The sequence below is a fragment of the Xiphophorus hellerii genome, chromosome 16 (assembly GCF_003331165.1).
Source record: "Xiphophorus hellerii strain 12219 chromosome 16, Xiphophorus_hellerii-4.1, whole genome shotgun sequence".
Classification (NCBI taxonomy): Eukaryota; Metazoa; Chordata; class Actinopteri; order Cyprinodontiformes; family Poeciliidae; genus Xiphophorus; species Xiphophorus hellerii.
In genome coordinates, this window is record NC_045687.1 from 7047137 (window position 1) to 7063515 (window position 16379).

Sequence of the window (16379 nt, forward strand, 5' to 3'; positions counted from 1 at the left end):
AAGGCATTTTGACTGTGAGGAAAATCAAAATAAATGCTAATTAGTAAAATGTAAGTCTAGGGGATAAAGCAACCTCCTCATAAAGTATTTCTCAAAGAGTAGAGGCAACTCTCAGGCCAGTTTCCTTCTGTACAAGTTCTGGTCTGAACTTATCTCCGCATCTATGAATGCAAGTCAGATGGGCCACGGCAAAATGAATGTGCCCCTTTTCATATTGCTTCTAGCTCAGCTAAAGCACAATGTTCCACTCAGAGCTTTACAGTTTTTACTACCCTCTCACAGAAGGCAATGAAGCAAAGGTTTGTACACTTTCTACTCAGAAGAAAAGATGAAGAAGAAAAGAACTGAAAGATAAATTATCCGAACTGGAGAAACAGCAGACCTCCTCACACTTCTTTTGCTCATTATTTGATCTGTCATGTTCTTTGTCTGGTGTGGTTTACCACTACCCTTTGAATGAGTATTAATGTCCCTCTTTCCTCCGCACCATCACAAACATCTGGCATGCACATGAACATCTGAAAGCCTAAATGATGAAACTGAAGTCACACAGATTGCCTCAGCAACACCATTTTTTTTATTGCAAGAGACTCCAGAATATTAAAGTTGTAGTTTTTGCAGTTTCCTTCCTTGAGTTATCTTGTGGAAAAAAGATAATTGTTTTAACGTTTTTCATTAACTGAGTTTTGGAGTGGAGGTTTGCTCGTCAAAAATTATTGTTTCAGATTACAATACGACTGACTCAGACCTCCGGCGCCCAATTTCAACATCTTCAGCTCACTATGTACGTAAATGTTAGGTATTGCAAAACTGAGTTAACAATCCCATTTTCTTTAGTTGACCTATTGGAACAGCAATAGATCTGAATATTTGTAATTTATCAATGACCTTGCTCACATAGAAGCACTTGATCATCCAGACCCTAATAAAGCTACACACTGACCTTAATTCTCTTTGATTACCCAACCGACTTCCCTGCTGCATGTTGCTGACCTTTTAATACAATCAATCATAACCTCACAGTTACCTCCATTCATGTCTCCGCATGCACTCATCTCAGGTCATCATAGCACAAACTAAGACACTGGAGAAAATAGATTGGGGTTGCAGACGGATTAAAAGTCATTTACCTTCCTCCTGAATCAAGAAGACTCATGAGGACATGTACCTTTCTTTTACTGTGCTGCAATGTGCTGTGACTTTGTAATTACTCTGAATGGCCTGCACTGGCTTGAGATCTGACATTATGCAACAGCATTAATAATATATGTAAAATAGAGATCTTCTTAACTAAACATTTGATCTATTAACTAAATAAATATATTTTTACACTGCAGTTTTGAGTCAAATCATTAGCTTTCAAATGGTTGAAAGGATCATTAATATTTACTATGTATTTGGTAACGCTTTTGCAGTTGCACAGAGTAATTGCTAAGAAGATTTTATTACTGTGAAAAGCTAGAATTGAAGGTAAAGTCAATAAATATTTTAAGAAATATTTTTAGATCACCCTTCCAGTTTGTGATCTAAACTTGTATGCCAAACTAAATCACTGCCTTGAATGGAGAAACCTGTCCTTGATTTTATCAGCAGCTAAAACTAAGGTAGTTGCTTTCTCATCTTCCATTATGGCACTCTTGGATTACAGTCTCACTACCAAATCACCAATGGACACAAGAAACTTATCTATTGATCTAATTGTGAGAATGCTTTTTGTAAATTCCTCTTCCATCTTCAATCTTATCTACAGAAAACAATGATTGAAAAAGAGATTGTTTGATAGTGGCCACATATAGATCATCTGATAAAAGTAGGCTCTTTAGGATTCCCAAAAACATCAACTGTTTATTTTAGCGTTTTGCTGCCAACTATATCTTTGTTGGAATATATTTTGAGTTTTTTTGTCTTTTATACTTTCAAGATCTTGTTGTAGAGGTAACAAGAGGTTACTAGATACTATAAACTGAATTAAATTAGTGTCTATTATTATTTTGAGCATTGGCCAGTGATTAAACTGCTCACATTGCCCCGGATTGGAAAAAACCATACCGCAGCTACAATTTCATAGAAATATATTTTAAAATTCAATATTTCTTCATTCTCATCTTTCCTTTGAACTCTGCAGTATTACCTGATTCTACAAACTGGTCCACTCTCAACATCTGAGCATTGTCAGATCAGAAGATCAGCATAGGCAGAAAACTTGGATTACAGCAAATGCCGGGTCCTCTTTTTCTTATCGTCAGTGAACACATGCAAAACAGAGATGCAAATACAGCGTGTGCAGACACATAAATGATAATCTAATTAAGCAAATAAGGTCAAATAAGGTGTATGCATAAGTAAATATGCAGAGTGAGACACAGTGGGTTACTGAGTATTTGCAGGCGTGTACATGTGTGAGTGTTTCATGGAGTGCTTGAATCACATGTCTGTCCTTGCACTGTAACCTGCAAATAGACACCCCGGGGCAGGACACACCAGCTCACAGCCAGCTTCAGAGAGGACACAGCGGCAGAAGACACAGGCTGCCCAACATCTTTAGATCAAACCAGGCTGAAGGCCACTGATCCAGCTGTAAAAGCTTTAGGGTGAGGTCTAATAAGTATTTGTACAGTAAAAATATGACTTAAATCTTGATGGAGAGAGAAAGGTCTCAGTTACAAATGTAAGATACATTTAGTAACATTCTTGATATCTTCTTTTTGGGCCCAAATAAAAACCTTTTATGTGATCAGCAACTGAATCACACAAGACAAATCAGTTCTCATTCCAAATTTCTCCCCTTATTCATAAAAAGATTAAAATGTTCTCAATTTTAACCTTCTGTGACAGCCCAAAAAGAGAAATGAGACCAACTGTGAGTCCCTGGTAAATCCTAGGTAAGTGGTGAGAACCAATAAAGCATAGCTCAGAATCTAGCAAGTCAATCCATAAACACAACACAACCTGATGTGTTTATGAAGAACAGAGTTTTAGCTTGAAGTTACCCTGCCTTAACAAATGGTATAGTACTGTGAACGCAATTTACCTCATATTATAAATTATTTCAGTTTTTGTTGGTTTGTTAAGGTCTTTTGGATTATCAAGCAAATTTAAAATCAGACAGAAAAATGAAAGATAACCTTAGTACAAACTAGTTATGCAAACTAATCTGGCCCTAAATAAAATTAAGTATCTGCCCTGACTTGTTAATTCATGAGTTAACATTGACTAATAAAGATTTTTTTGGAATACATAGTTCAGATTGACAAGCCATACCCAGATCTGATTATAGCTATACATACAGTGTCAAGAAATCACTTAGATTGAATCTGTCTAATAACATGAAGTGGGTGAAAATAACTTAAACTGTATATTTGTATGTCTACTAAATGTTTCCCTCCCTGTCAAGATAGGAACCTGCTCCTAATAGCTTACCCGATTAAATTAAGGTTAAAAACAAGAAACAGTATGTTTAGATCTAAAGAAATTTGAGAACGTCAATCAGTCTAAGAATCATTTTTAATAGATTGGGGAAAAGCAAATCCAACAAAAACAGTGCAAACAAAGTAGAACAAGAAGTTAATTTTAGAAAGAAATTTAGTCACGTACGAGAAAAGGCAAACTAGTGCTGCAACTTTTTTCAGTAATGCATAATGCGGTATGAGATTTGCAAAGTTTCTGCAAGGAGTGCAAACTTAAACATGCATGAACCATCAATTTCCTTTCCACCTAGATGTACAGCTCAAAAAATTCAATACTTTTGTCCCTCACTTCAGAAAGTGAAAGTCATTTATTATAAATTTGTTACACATAGAGTGAAATAATTCAAGCCTTTCTTTCGAGTAGTTTTGGAGATTATGGCTTACAAATAATGAAGCCAGTGAAACCACACATTCACTCTGACAACATGCAAACTCCGTCCAGAAAGACCCGTACATGAATCCAGCTCAGAACCCTCCACTGATAATAACGGTGCCACCAAGTAGCCAACATGAAACAATGTTTATTTTCTTTTCTTTTAAAAAAAACCCAAAAAAACATCTCCTTGTGATTCTTAGATCAAGAAAGTTAAGTTTCACTTTCTACTTTCTAATCCAGGTTTTAAATCTAATGATTTGGTGGTACTGTGACAGTATCTGTCATTGGATACTTCTTTATTGTTCCAGCTTCACAAGAAATAAAACCAAGAGCAGGATTAACAGCAAAGATGGGCCATGCAAACACCTCATCCAAAATACATGCTCCTATTCATAACTGTCTTGACTACATCTCATGAGAAACAGGCCTCTTGTTCTGTGATAAAAGCACAAGAGTCCCCAGACACAGTGCCTAGACAATCAGCTCTTTTAAATGGGCTCTTATGTCTTTGTTGTATGTCTCTCTGATAGATTTTATGAGTTCAGTTCTGGGTAGGCAAGATCTTCTTTCTCTCTCTTGTTCTGGTTATCATCCCAGTTTGAATTTTTGTGTAACAAATGGCAACAATTTAACCAGCTTCTCTCTGAAAGGTTGTAAGATGTCAACTTTTAAAGTGCTTGGATCATGTAAACATGGCATAGCACTTGTGAAAAGGATGCAAGATATGAAGTTCATTTAGGAGAAGGTTTTGGTCTTGATACTATGAGGCCTTGCTTAGGTTATATCTGTGAATTTAAATCTGATTAAAGATGATATTGTCTTATTCGTTAAAAGAAATTGAATCACTATGTTTTCCATCAAACCATTCCTGTGGTTTAATAGAAACGGTTGAAAACTAAAGGTTCACCATCTTTTACTCTGATAAAGTCATTCAATGCAGTAAGACTGCATTGTAGAAATTACACGTGGCATGTCTGTAGCTGCCTCATATGCACAACGCTGGAGAAGCTAAGCTGACTAAATGAAAATACATTAGCTTGGTATGTACTCAATGTTATGCTACAAAGAGCAGAAAAGCAAAATGGTATGATGTTCTGTGAAATAAGCACCTGAAAACTCCTGCTCAACAAATAGCAGAGTTGCTGACTATATACCTTTGCTTGAAATTACCTCCAGTACCTGCTGTCCCTTTTAAAATTAGTCGGCAATGCAAGTGAAAAAAATTATAGTCCTACACAAAAGGAAAAGAACGAAAGAAAGTCGTACTAATGAAAATTTTTCCTCAAATGCATCAGTTTATTTTCTCGACATCAGCCTGAAATTTTAAGAAGAACTTAAACCTACATCGATGTCATTTCTATCTGCTGCCACATTTGTATAAGTATGCTAACTTGTCAAAAAACATACTTATTCTTCTCTATGATTGGCTATATTTGGTGACGCACCAGGCTATCAACTCATTTATAAAAATCTAGATTTTTTAAATTAAGAATTCGTGAAAGTTTGACTTGTTTGCACATGATATTACCATAGGAATATATAAACATAGGTTTACCATAAAATCTGACTGATAAGACATCAATGAATCTACTTTGTCTCCATGCAAATCCTCTCACGGAGGTCACATAGTACCTCTCTTCCTTCCTCCTGCAAAACTCTGCTCGTATTTCCTGTCACAAGTTTGCTAGTTTCTTGCCTCAGGGCAAGGTTGCAAAGGCGAATAGTGTAATTTGTTTTTCCAATTTTCACCTCTTTAGGTGATAAAAGCTGATGTAGCACTTTGCAAGGAGCCCTGCAAAATTCCCCATTTTGTAAGTGCTGGTGCACACATGCGCCCACCCTGTGGCGAATTAATCATTTTCTCCCCGTTCTGATCTCCGGCACAAAGATAAGTCCATCAGACAGCCCCAGGCAGCACGAGGAGGAACAGATGAATGAAACTGTGTGAACATGAAGACAGAACGGAGACTCCCTTTGGCAAACCGAGCACATTGACTGGCTGAGTAAAAAAGCAAGGCTGTTACAAATACTCGTGCGGGATTTACCTGCGACCATCATTGTCTTCCCTTTTTAATTACGACGTGTAATGAAAGAAACGTAGGGAAGCAGAGCTCCATCCCCTGACATCCAGTAAACACCAGAATTAACACGGCACCATAACAGAATGCCTGTTAATCGTCTGCTCATGAACAGCAAAATAACTCAATTTAAATCCTCACCCTGCGCGAAAGACACCAACTTTTATTACAAAACATAAAATTGTCAAAAGGATTATCAGCAAGTGAAACTTTTTTCATATATTTTATTTGACTATTGCACATGGTTTCATCACCATCTCCCATATTTGTGTACCGTTTCTTTCTTGTTCTGCCTCACTGAAGACTGGCATGACAACAAATGTGATCAAGGAAAAAGTGCCATATTTAGGCAGTAAGGAACATGCAGGAGCAAAACCAGGTGGAGCAGATGTATTATCCTACCCTTCCAACAGTCTCCTGTTCCTGGGTGACATCAGCCTGACAAATACGAGCATTACTCATCCTCACACTAGCTGCCTTGAAGGGCTAGGACCATTCCACCAGACTCTAATGCATCTTCTGACCAGATCAATGTCCTGTTCACATGATTTCACCCAGAGTTATTCCTCTGACATACAGACAAATAACATAAACTCAGGCATTTTTCCTCTGCTGTTGCACAAGTTCCCTACGAATTACTGAAGCAAAAAAGGATCACCACGAACATGCAGGGGTAAATAATTCCTGTTTGAAAGACATTTGTTTGTCTGGAGGACACTTTCACATTGGAAGGTGACTTTTTTGTATCAAGCTATATTGTTTTTTGTGTAATAAACCTCTCAATGTGGTCAATAAAACTGGAATAATCAAGCCTGGTGAATGCTTCCCTTCTCTATCCTTTGGTCTAAAACACCAGCAGATTGAATATGAAACATGTTCACCAATAGTATAACCAACCTGCACAAAAACTCACAGCAGAATCAAAATAATTCACGTTAAATCCCTCATTCTCACAGCTTAACTTCACAACACTGAGGCGTTAATTACTCCTGCTCGTCAAATACAATCAGGGCTTTGTGAGCTTCGTGTTTCTTGTGGATGAGTGACCTTTGCTGAAACAAAAATTGTTTGGTGCTAAGCTGTGAATTCGCATAAAGAGGTCTATTTCAGATGTTTGTCTTTTGCTGCTTTGTGGAAACCATCCAAGGCAGGGAGCGATGATTCAGCAGCCCTAGATGTCTGTAATCACCATTTCACATCTTCTGCTGTCTCTTATTCTGCGCAGTGCAGTTCTCTGTTTCTCCAAAAATATCCAAGCGTTGAGTGCAGCCTGCTGCTGCAGGAGATGTGGGAATTACTTATGCCTTTTGAAATCCCATAGCAAAGACGGGCATTTCACCCAGAGTTTTGTTATATGTATCCTAATTATATCACTAATGGGGGGTTTGAGCTGTAATGTCTACAAAGCATCTGAGATGATACGCTGATACAGTTAGTGAGTGATTGTTTACTTTCAGGTTTGTGAGGTATCCTCAGGGTGATCACTGAAATCACACATCAAGGAATCAATGGCTAGAAGCAAAATTAGTCAAAGCAAAGTGAGAGATTTCTACGATGCCATATTTGCACAGATTTCCTGCTGCAACATTCTTGTCCCAGCGTCAGAGAAGCTTTAAAGATTCACACTAACTAATGAAATATTCAACAGATGCCACAAGTGATCATAAAGTGCTGCATAAAACAAGTATTTCCCCCTTACAAATTTATTTTCTGTTTTTGACAAACTTCAAGGGTTCCAATCATCAAACTAATTTGAAAAGTGCCCACAAACACAAACACTGAATTACAACTAAAACACTCCCATTATGAAATAACCTACTGCCATGAACCAATGGTGTTTTGCTTTTCATATGTGTTTGTTTGCCTTCTTTATTATTGTCATCCGGGGTTTTCTTTATCAGCTCATTCTTCTTAGGTCGTGTCTTATTTGTTGAGTTTAGCTTCTTACTTATTCTTGTGTTTTGATTGTGCTGGAATAATCAAGCACAATCTTTATCTTTAGTGTCTTTTTGTTTATCTTTAGTGTCTTTTCTTGATTTCATTTGTTTCCTTCCTGTATTTTTTCCTCTCATAACTCTGCTGTGGTTATCATCTTCTTCCTGTAGCTTTTTCATTATAAGTTCTTCTTGTTGTTTTATTACTAAACAACTTTGCTCTTTGCCACAATCAGTCCGTATGCTTGGGTCCTAATCAACCATAAAACATATCACCTACATATGTACATTTATTAAACAGTGCAAAGTAACTTTTAAAAAATCAACAATTGCATTCAGTTATATTTTTTCTATATTTATTGACACTCATGGAACAAAAAGAACCAAAAGTGGTAAGATAATTGCCCATCCCTACTATCAGGTCAGAGTAAGAACACGATGAAGAATCCATCTGGCAAGGAAAAGTTTAGGGATTCCCAGAATGAGCTGGGTCTGCTATCCCCACAATCCCGTAATCTCATAAAAAGCACAAGAAGACAGATAGATGGATGTGTGAACTGATACACCCTGTTTGAGAAAAGAAGCTCCCCAAATCTACCTTCATAATAACAGCTTCCATTTACTTCACATGCTGACAACAATGTGATAGCACTTTGTGATGTTTTAATATTTGCTAAATCTTGTGAGATAGACCTTGTTACATACCTATCGCCCACCACTGGTTGGTGTATAAATTAAACAGATTCAGAATCAACCCGTTTTTTTTGTTTGTTTTTTTTAAACAGCACAACTTCATTTACATTTAACAATAACAGTGCTGTTACACATTTGTCTCTCCTCTCTGACTCATTTAAGTGAAACTTTTTTTTTTTTACAGATTTATATGTTGACCTATTTCAGTTTCTAACTCTACAGCAACAACAAAGAAGACAGGAAAGATTATTGGTAAATTAACCATCAAGCTCCTCCTTCTCCTACTTGGCTGATACCTGAAACCATAAAGGAACCAAACTCACAGCTATCCTCAGTTCAGCGTTACATAACAAGTGTGCATCACAAATCCTCGCCTTTAGCCACTTAAAAGTCTCTCTGACATGACACCATCACCCTGATGAAGAAATCACAAGAAGACAAAGCTGGGTGCCCGCTAAAGAGACAGACAGGCAAATTCTTCTCTTCCAACATTTGCATGTCGAGGGCCAAATTAATGAGGTAATGCGCTACTATGACTGCTATTCCCATGGAACCGAAGCCCCTTCACCTTTTGAACTGCAACTCAAACACACATGCAATGTGTGACTGAAATGCGAGTAGGTGTGCTGAAACTATGCATGAAGCTTTTTCACTGAACGATTGAGAGTCCGATGCTCAATCAGCAGGTTCCTGTTAAAGCTAATGTTTACCGCATTGTTCCAAGTGCCCAGACAAATCCAGGTCAACCTGATGACAATGATCAACATTTTTATTTTTACCTAATCCAACAGTTGAATGTTGTAGTAATTAATGTGGTCTGTTAAGGCTACCTTTATATTATTATTTGAGCACTTAGCAATGTAATAAAAGCAGCATAAAATGATTAAAATGAGAAAATAGTGACAGCATGAAAAGTACAGTGAACCCCAATTGTTAAAGTATTGATAGAATCCAGCAAAAGTAATTAATAATTGTGAATTAGAAGAACAAGGCTACCTTGAGAATTTTGAACAATAAAATGTTTAAACTCAGTACTATGTGTGTACTGAGTCAATTTTTGCTACAATTACAACGACAACTCTTAAAGTAATTGCTTTCTACATTTAAAGGTTTGGTTTTTTTTCCCCTTCTTTTCTTTGCAAAATAGCAAAAGCTCCATCACGTTGGACGAAGAGCTTTTGTGAACACAAGTTTTCACGTGGATTCTCAACAAAAGTTTGAACTGGACTTTTGTCCAGTTCAAAAGTCCAGTATAAAACTCCAAACAAGTTCATTGTTGCTCTAGATCTAGGGTCATCTCTCTATACCTACAGTATATAAGCATCCCCACAGCATCATAATGCCAACACAATGTATCATTTAAGGGGGTGGTGGGTTCAGGATGATGTGCAGTGGTATTTTTTTCATAATATATTGCCTTTTCCATGTACTTTCTTTCATGTTTTTCTCTATGACCTTTATATGGCTTGTGGAAAACTTTAAACAGAACTTTTTTTCTGTAACTCTGGATTTGTGGAGTGCAGAACTAATGCCATGTATAGAAATATTCTCACTTCAGCTGAGGATTGCTGCAGCTCCACAGCACCAAATATTAGATTGACAACCTGGATTTTGCAGATGTGTCCTACTGAATATTGTTTTATGACTGATGTTTATGAATTTAGTGACTTTGAAAGGCAACATGTTGAACTTAGAAACATAAGCACTCCACAGTTTTCATATTGTTTCCCTCCCCCCCAAAAAAAATACATTAAAAGCGTTTATCATTTTCTTTAGCCTTCACAATAATTCACTAATCTATACTGGTCTATCACATAAAATCCCAACAATATGTGGCTGCAACATTACATAATATGAAAATGTCCTGCACCACATTAGGTTCATCTACGGCTGGTTTAATTATTCTAGCATGAACATATAATGGTTTATAAGGAGTGCAGATTCTGGTCACAGAAAAAAAAGAAAACATGTTCTGTCAGTTGCCATGTAAACTACAGCTGATATGGCAAAATTCTGAACACAGTCAGTGCAAAGCATATAATATGAGCTTAAACTATATATATAAAAAAAGATGGTGTCTTGCCAGTGGTTTGCGGGAGACCAGTTAATTAACCTCCAGTAATGAAAGCACTAATTAGGGCAGGGCTGCCATTAAAAATAATATAATCATCTATTACTGACAGGGATAAAAGGAGAAAGATCATTTGCTCCAGAGTTGGGAGTCGCTGTTCAGTAAAAAGTTTGAAAAGACGCCAGATTCAGATTCTGTAGATCGCAGCAGCTAAGAGTCAGATGTTTTGCAGCTCACTCAATTAAACACTTACATTGCCCGTAGACTAAATCGCTCAACATATTTATTCTTTATTCTAGATCATTTATAGATGGAAAAAAAACATTCCAACTTTATTTAAACTTCCTGTTTTGGTATTGCGTCTGCAAAATGCACACGAGTGACGATCTACTAAATGTAGGCTACATGATTTTGACACTATGCAGCACAATTCAAAAATATTAAAAGAAAAGTTCAGTGGAAGTATTTACATGTAATTCGTTTGGGGCTTTGGGAATTATTCATGCATTCTCCTCTATGATAAACTTCTGGAGAAAGTTGCTGAACGTAAAGCACCGTAATTGACCATTTTTCTTGTTGCATCTAAACAAGCTCACCAAAACGCCGACAAACTAGGCATGAATATCTGGGAATGGTTACTGTTATGTCAGACTTGCTTTGCTGCTTTGGAACAGATTTCCTTCGTGTAACCTTGGAAATCACTGACAGTGAAGAAGATGAGCTTTTATCACTAACCTTCATTATACCACAAGGTGTGTTTCCACCTCCCTGACTTCTCTCCGCGGAATTATCACGGCTGCCACTCCCGATCCGTGAGCCGCTGTGGTCCCTGTACCGTCCATTGGTGTACACTCCTTCGGCCCCATAGCCTTGGGCAGCGCTCGACACCTCCAAGTACGTCCGAGAAGCGGTCGGAGGCAGCGCGGCCCCGTCGCCACCGATCCCCGCTGCGTTGGTCGCGCCCTGAGCTGGCGGTGCGCTGATGGCAGGATCAAAAAAATGTCCTGTGTCTGAAGCGTGTACCCCTGACATGATCTGCCGGACTTAGAGCAGAGCCCCGTCCCCCTCAGTGTAAAAAAAACCCATTCTCTTCGAGCGCGGTCGATTAGCTGTCGTCCGGGGCAGCGCGCAGCAGCGTCTGGAGCCGGGCTGCTCAGGATCAACTGTTCTGCTGTAATAATAACAGACAGGGAGCGAGAGAAAGAGGGGGAGAGAGAGAGAGAGACCTCCTCCGCTTCTGGATCCCAGGAGGACGTGCGCTCCAGAAAAAATAAAAAAAACAGATCAAATCTTGACAGACTGTATGAAGATGCCGTTCTTTGGTTTGTCACCTTGCACTTTCGTCCTCCTTTCCTCAAAAACCGGTTTCCCTCACCCACGTCCTCTTGTGTCGGCTCGTCTGTGTGTGCCGTCTAGCGTTCTGAAACACTTTTGCAGCGCTTGCAAAAAAGAAAAAAACAGGGGGAGAGCTTCCCCTCTCATATGCATCCACGGGACAAATTCAACACTGTTCAAAAAGCGCAATCGCAGTAGGCGCACTGACTCGTGCCCATGCAGGCGCGTGCAAGAATGCCCACAATTAAATGCAGCAGGCGAGGCGCGCGCAATCACAGTTTGATACCGGCGCGCGCGCGTAATCTCTTCTGCATTTGCTATAAACGGGATTGTTTCGGGGAAATCAGAACAAACAATTGTCATTTTTTTCCTACAAACTTCAGTATTTTTGTTTTGTAAAGTGATATAATTTTCCCCAGTCAATCACAAAACTCAGATTTTTTGGAGTATTGTCTTTTGTCCACAAGAGGGAGTATAACAATGCCTCCTGAATTTGTAGATTAAGTTTAATGTCTTTATTTTTGCTTTTTTTACATTTTGGCTTTATTACCCCACCAACTTTGTAATACTTCTGGAAACATTTCCCAACTTACTAGAAATAAAACGAATCTTACATTACTCTTTCACTATTTGTTGTTCCTTTGCAAAATCTCCGTGGTTTACAGTTCGGAAAAATGTTAACTCTAATATTTTTTTTATTAGTATTATTTAAAAATGTGGATCAAAAAGCAGCTTTCAAATGATCTTTTATTAAGACAATAAAAAAGTGCAATCAATCTGGCCCCATGTGAAAAAGCAATTGCCCTCTAAACCTGACCACCAGTTATACTCTCTGGTGGGAAGAAGTGCAGTCAATAATTTTTGATGATTGGCAATTCCTTTTTTACGTCACTGTGGAGGAGTTTTGAATCACTCCTCTTTGCAGAATTGCTTCAAATCAGCTACACTGAACATTTCTCAAGCATAACCAGCCTGTTGAATTTCAAGCCACAGCCTCTCAATCAGATGCAAGTCTAGACTCTGACTAGGCCTTCCTTTTCTATTCTTTTTTCTAATGAATGAAGTTACTCAAATAATTTTTTTTCTGAATTTCTCACTTTGAGAAAGTGATCCTGCAATAAACCATTTATTTTGTGGCTTTTTATGAATCATTACTAAATAGAAGCAACATAGTTTTCTATGTATGTACAGGCAAAAACAACCTATGTAACATCTCAGTTACATATGATTAAAAGTTATGTAGACACAAGTGAAATATATATGACTTTCTATATAAAGCATCCACATGGTTCATTCGGTTTGTTCACTTAATAAACTAAGGAAACTAACATCTACTCTTTTCTACTCATCTATTATTCCTCAGTCTTCATCAAAGATGCATAGATGCTGTTCCATCTCCTCACTTCCATTCTTCTTATGCATCGATTGCAAAGCAATTAGCAAAACCTATAGCAGAAGTAAACCTTGCCTTGTCAGTCCTTTTTGTTTACATTTAGAGATTAGAAAGACTGATGTCACACATCATTGTATGGCCCATTTCTGGAGACATTTTCTAAGCATCTGCCTCCGTTTCTGTAGTCAGTCTAGCAAAGATCCCAACAGCGGCGTGTAAGGCATTTAATGTTGCATCATCAGATGTGACTTGAGCAGTAAACTGAGATGAGACTCCATTTATAACCCGAGAGTGCAAATCAAATCACAATCAGCATGCTTGGGCAGAGTCCAGAGCAGCAGAACATGAGCTCCATGACTGTCATTTCTCTATATGATCTACATGGATGATCTCACATGGTGGACTAAAGAGAGCTAGTCACAGAGGGTCATTGCTAAAGAAGCTGACTGTTCACAGAGTGCTAACCTGACCTGTTATTGGAAAGTTGAGCCAATGATAACATCAGATCTATCCAACCTGGACTGAGGAGAAAAATAACAGTACTTTTGCTCAGTGGTCCAAGGTCTTCCTTTTGGAGCAAAGACTCCAGAGTTTTTAGTTGCTTTTTTACGGGCCATGTCTTCTGGTGGTAACTCAAAATCATGCCTTAATATTTGTTAGGAGATTCTTCATGCTTCCATTTTCAAATAAGCTTGAAGGAGAAGTTGATTTCCTTTTCCAGCTAAATCTGGAAACATGCCACCAGTACCAATAGTTTACTGACTGTGGCATCAGAATGCTGATCGGACAGCAAACTCAGCACTTCTTTGTCAACAAGCAAATGAGACACGAAAGCCAACGACATGAAAGATCTTCCTTAACACCTCAACAGAGTCACATACTGACAGTCTTCATACCACTTTCAATGAATGTAGACATTTTGGCTTTTCCTAAGCTATAAGCAATTATAGCCAAAATTAAGAGGACAAAAATATATTGAAGGATGCTTTTGATTAATTTCACACCTTGTGAAATTCATTGAGATGTCTGTACATCCAGCGATTGGGTAATGATATCTTAAAGACATGAGAGGACCCGTGCAGTCCATCTCCTTCTCAAGTACAGAATGAAAGAGGGTCGGGGAAAGTGAACAAAATTAGAGAATGAATGTTATTGCAAAGAGTTTAAGAAGAAAAGGACTCATGAGGATGTACTACCGAGGCTTTGTTTTCATGGACATGGAGATTCGAGTGTTTTTATGCTCCTTTCTTTCCCCTCATTCGCTCTCTGCTTGCCTCTACTTTCCTTCATGCTCTCCCAGGGTCATGTATTATGCATAATCAGAAATAATTTAGCAAAACTTCTGCTTTTAAAAGCCTCCTCATTCGACCCAGCTGCCTCACTATAATGTAGAAAGGCCACTGATGAAACGGGCCTCAAACTCATAGTTCACATGAGTCCACAGAGTGCGATCAGTAATCCTTTTAAAATGTACATTTGATTGATCCAACCACAGATACTGGATATGTTACACTGGATTATCCTTTAGTGTCAGCTGGACTGGAAAGAATGGGAGGAAGTAAACATGTTATAATTTTTTTTGTGTGATTTTAAACAAGGTAGTAAAACTATATGCTGCATAAGCAAGTCTGAAATGTCTTTTTGAAAATAACACCTGCTTTTTTTCCATTGAGGTTTGCTGCTGTTTCCTGTGGCAGGATGTCAAACATGGCTGCATACAGTTAGGCAACCTCCATCCCGCTACAAATTCTGTTGGCTTCTGATCAATGGAGTTTGCAAATGTATCCATTGGGAGGACATGTCTGAGGCCAGATATGTCCTTCCTCATATCTCACCAATCAAAATACGGATCTAAAGTTTGCGGAACCCTCCGCAAGTGGATGCAGAAGGTTCAGAGGACAAAATAAGATGGTCCTCAACTGCTTATGATTAAAAATAGATGGTCCTCAACTGCTTATGATTCAGAATTGTATTTTTATTGCTGCTTACAAAAAGTCATGTGTTTTCCAGTTGTTCCTCAGAACTGAATGTAGTAGGAGCTTTCATGTTTGCGTTGATACTGATTGCAGCAATAAAACCACAAGACCAAGACACATAGGCAGGCGCCTATTTTACATTTGAAAGATGATATCTAAAACGGAAGTTGCTGCTTCTCATCACTGCGGAGAATAGGGTGTGTCTTTTTAAGCTTTGTCAGCATGCTTCCTGGCCCTGTTATTCTTCAGCTTAAAAGGAACTGAAACCATGACTAAAATAATTTATAACGGATATGTAAATGACTGTTTCGTATGTAAATGCAGTTGTTGGAATAAAATCTAAGGCTTTCTCCATCACCCAAATAAATTTGCACACTGAAATTCCAGTAACAGAAGTGAGAAGGTGCACCAGTGTTTTAAATCGATGACCTAAGATGATTATAGATAAATCATTACAATAAACTTTAAATGCAGTTAGAGGTCATATTACAGTGTCCCATTGGTAGGAAAGATTTGAAACATCTGGGCCTGATCATCTCAAAAGGTTAAATTGTTTGTGTCAATATGTTGGCAATGCTTGGCTGTCCTCAAGCTGTACGCCAGAAGTGGCTCATTTAAACTCACAATAATTTACATCAAGTGTTGTTATTTACTGAGATCAGACTGTGGAGAACATGACAGCTACATGTATCTGTTTTTTTTCCAGAAGCCAGTGGCAGTAAACAGTAACAATGCTTATCTAGCAACATCAGTAAGTGATAGTGAGGCAAAACAAACAAACAAACAAATCACAAAACAGTTCATTCATAGGAATATGATCCAAGCAATCCAGATGCCATTAAATACAGAAATTTAAATGTATTCAGTATATACTGAGTCAAACTGAACTGTTGATGCAGAGTAACAGCTTATTTAATGGACTTTACTGACATCTAGAGGTTAACAGGAACTAGAAAAGCAATTGAGCTTTTCTCTAAAGCCAGTCAGGGTGAGCCAATCACAAAATGGGGGCAATTACAGGATTTAACATCAGATGATTATATGATGGTCATCTGG

General features: G+C 38.1%; 1 protein-coding gene across 1 annotated transcript in view; it reads right to left on the bottom strand.

Moving 5' to 3' along the window:
* Positions 1-12149, bottom strand: part of LOC116735284 (inactive phospholipase C-like protein 2) — a 71962-nt gene extending 59813 nt beyond the window's left edge. The window contains exon 1 of the mRNA XM_032587045.1: positions 11355-12149. Within this exon, the coding sequence (XP_032442936.1) occupies positions 11355-11651 (297 nt within the window). The 5' untranslated portion in view covers positions 11652-12149. The remainder of the gene's footprint in view (positions 1-11354) is intronic.
* Between the last annotated feature and the right edge of the window lie 4230 nt (positions 12150-16379).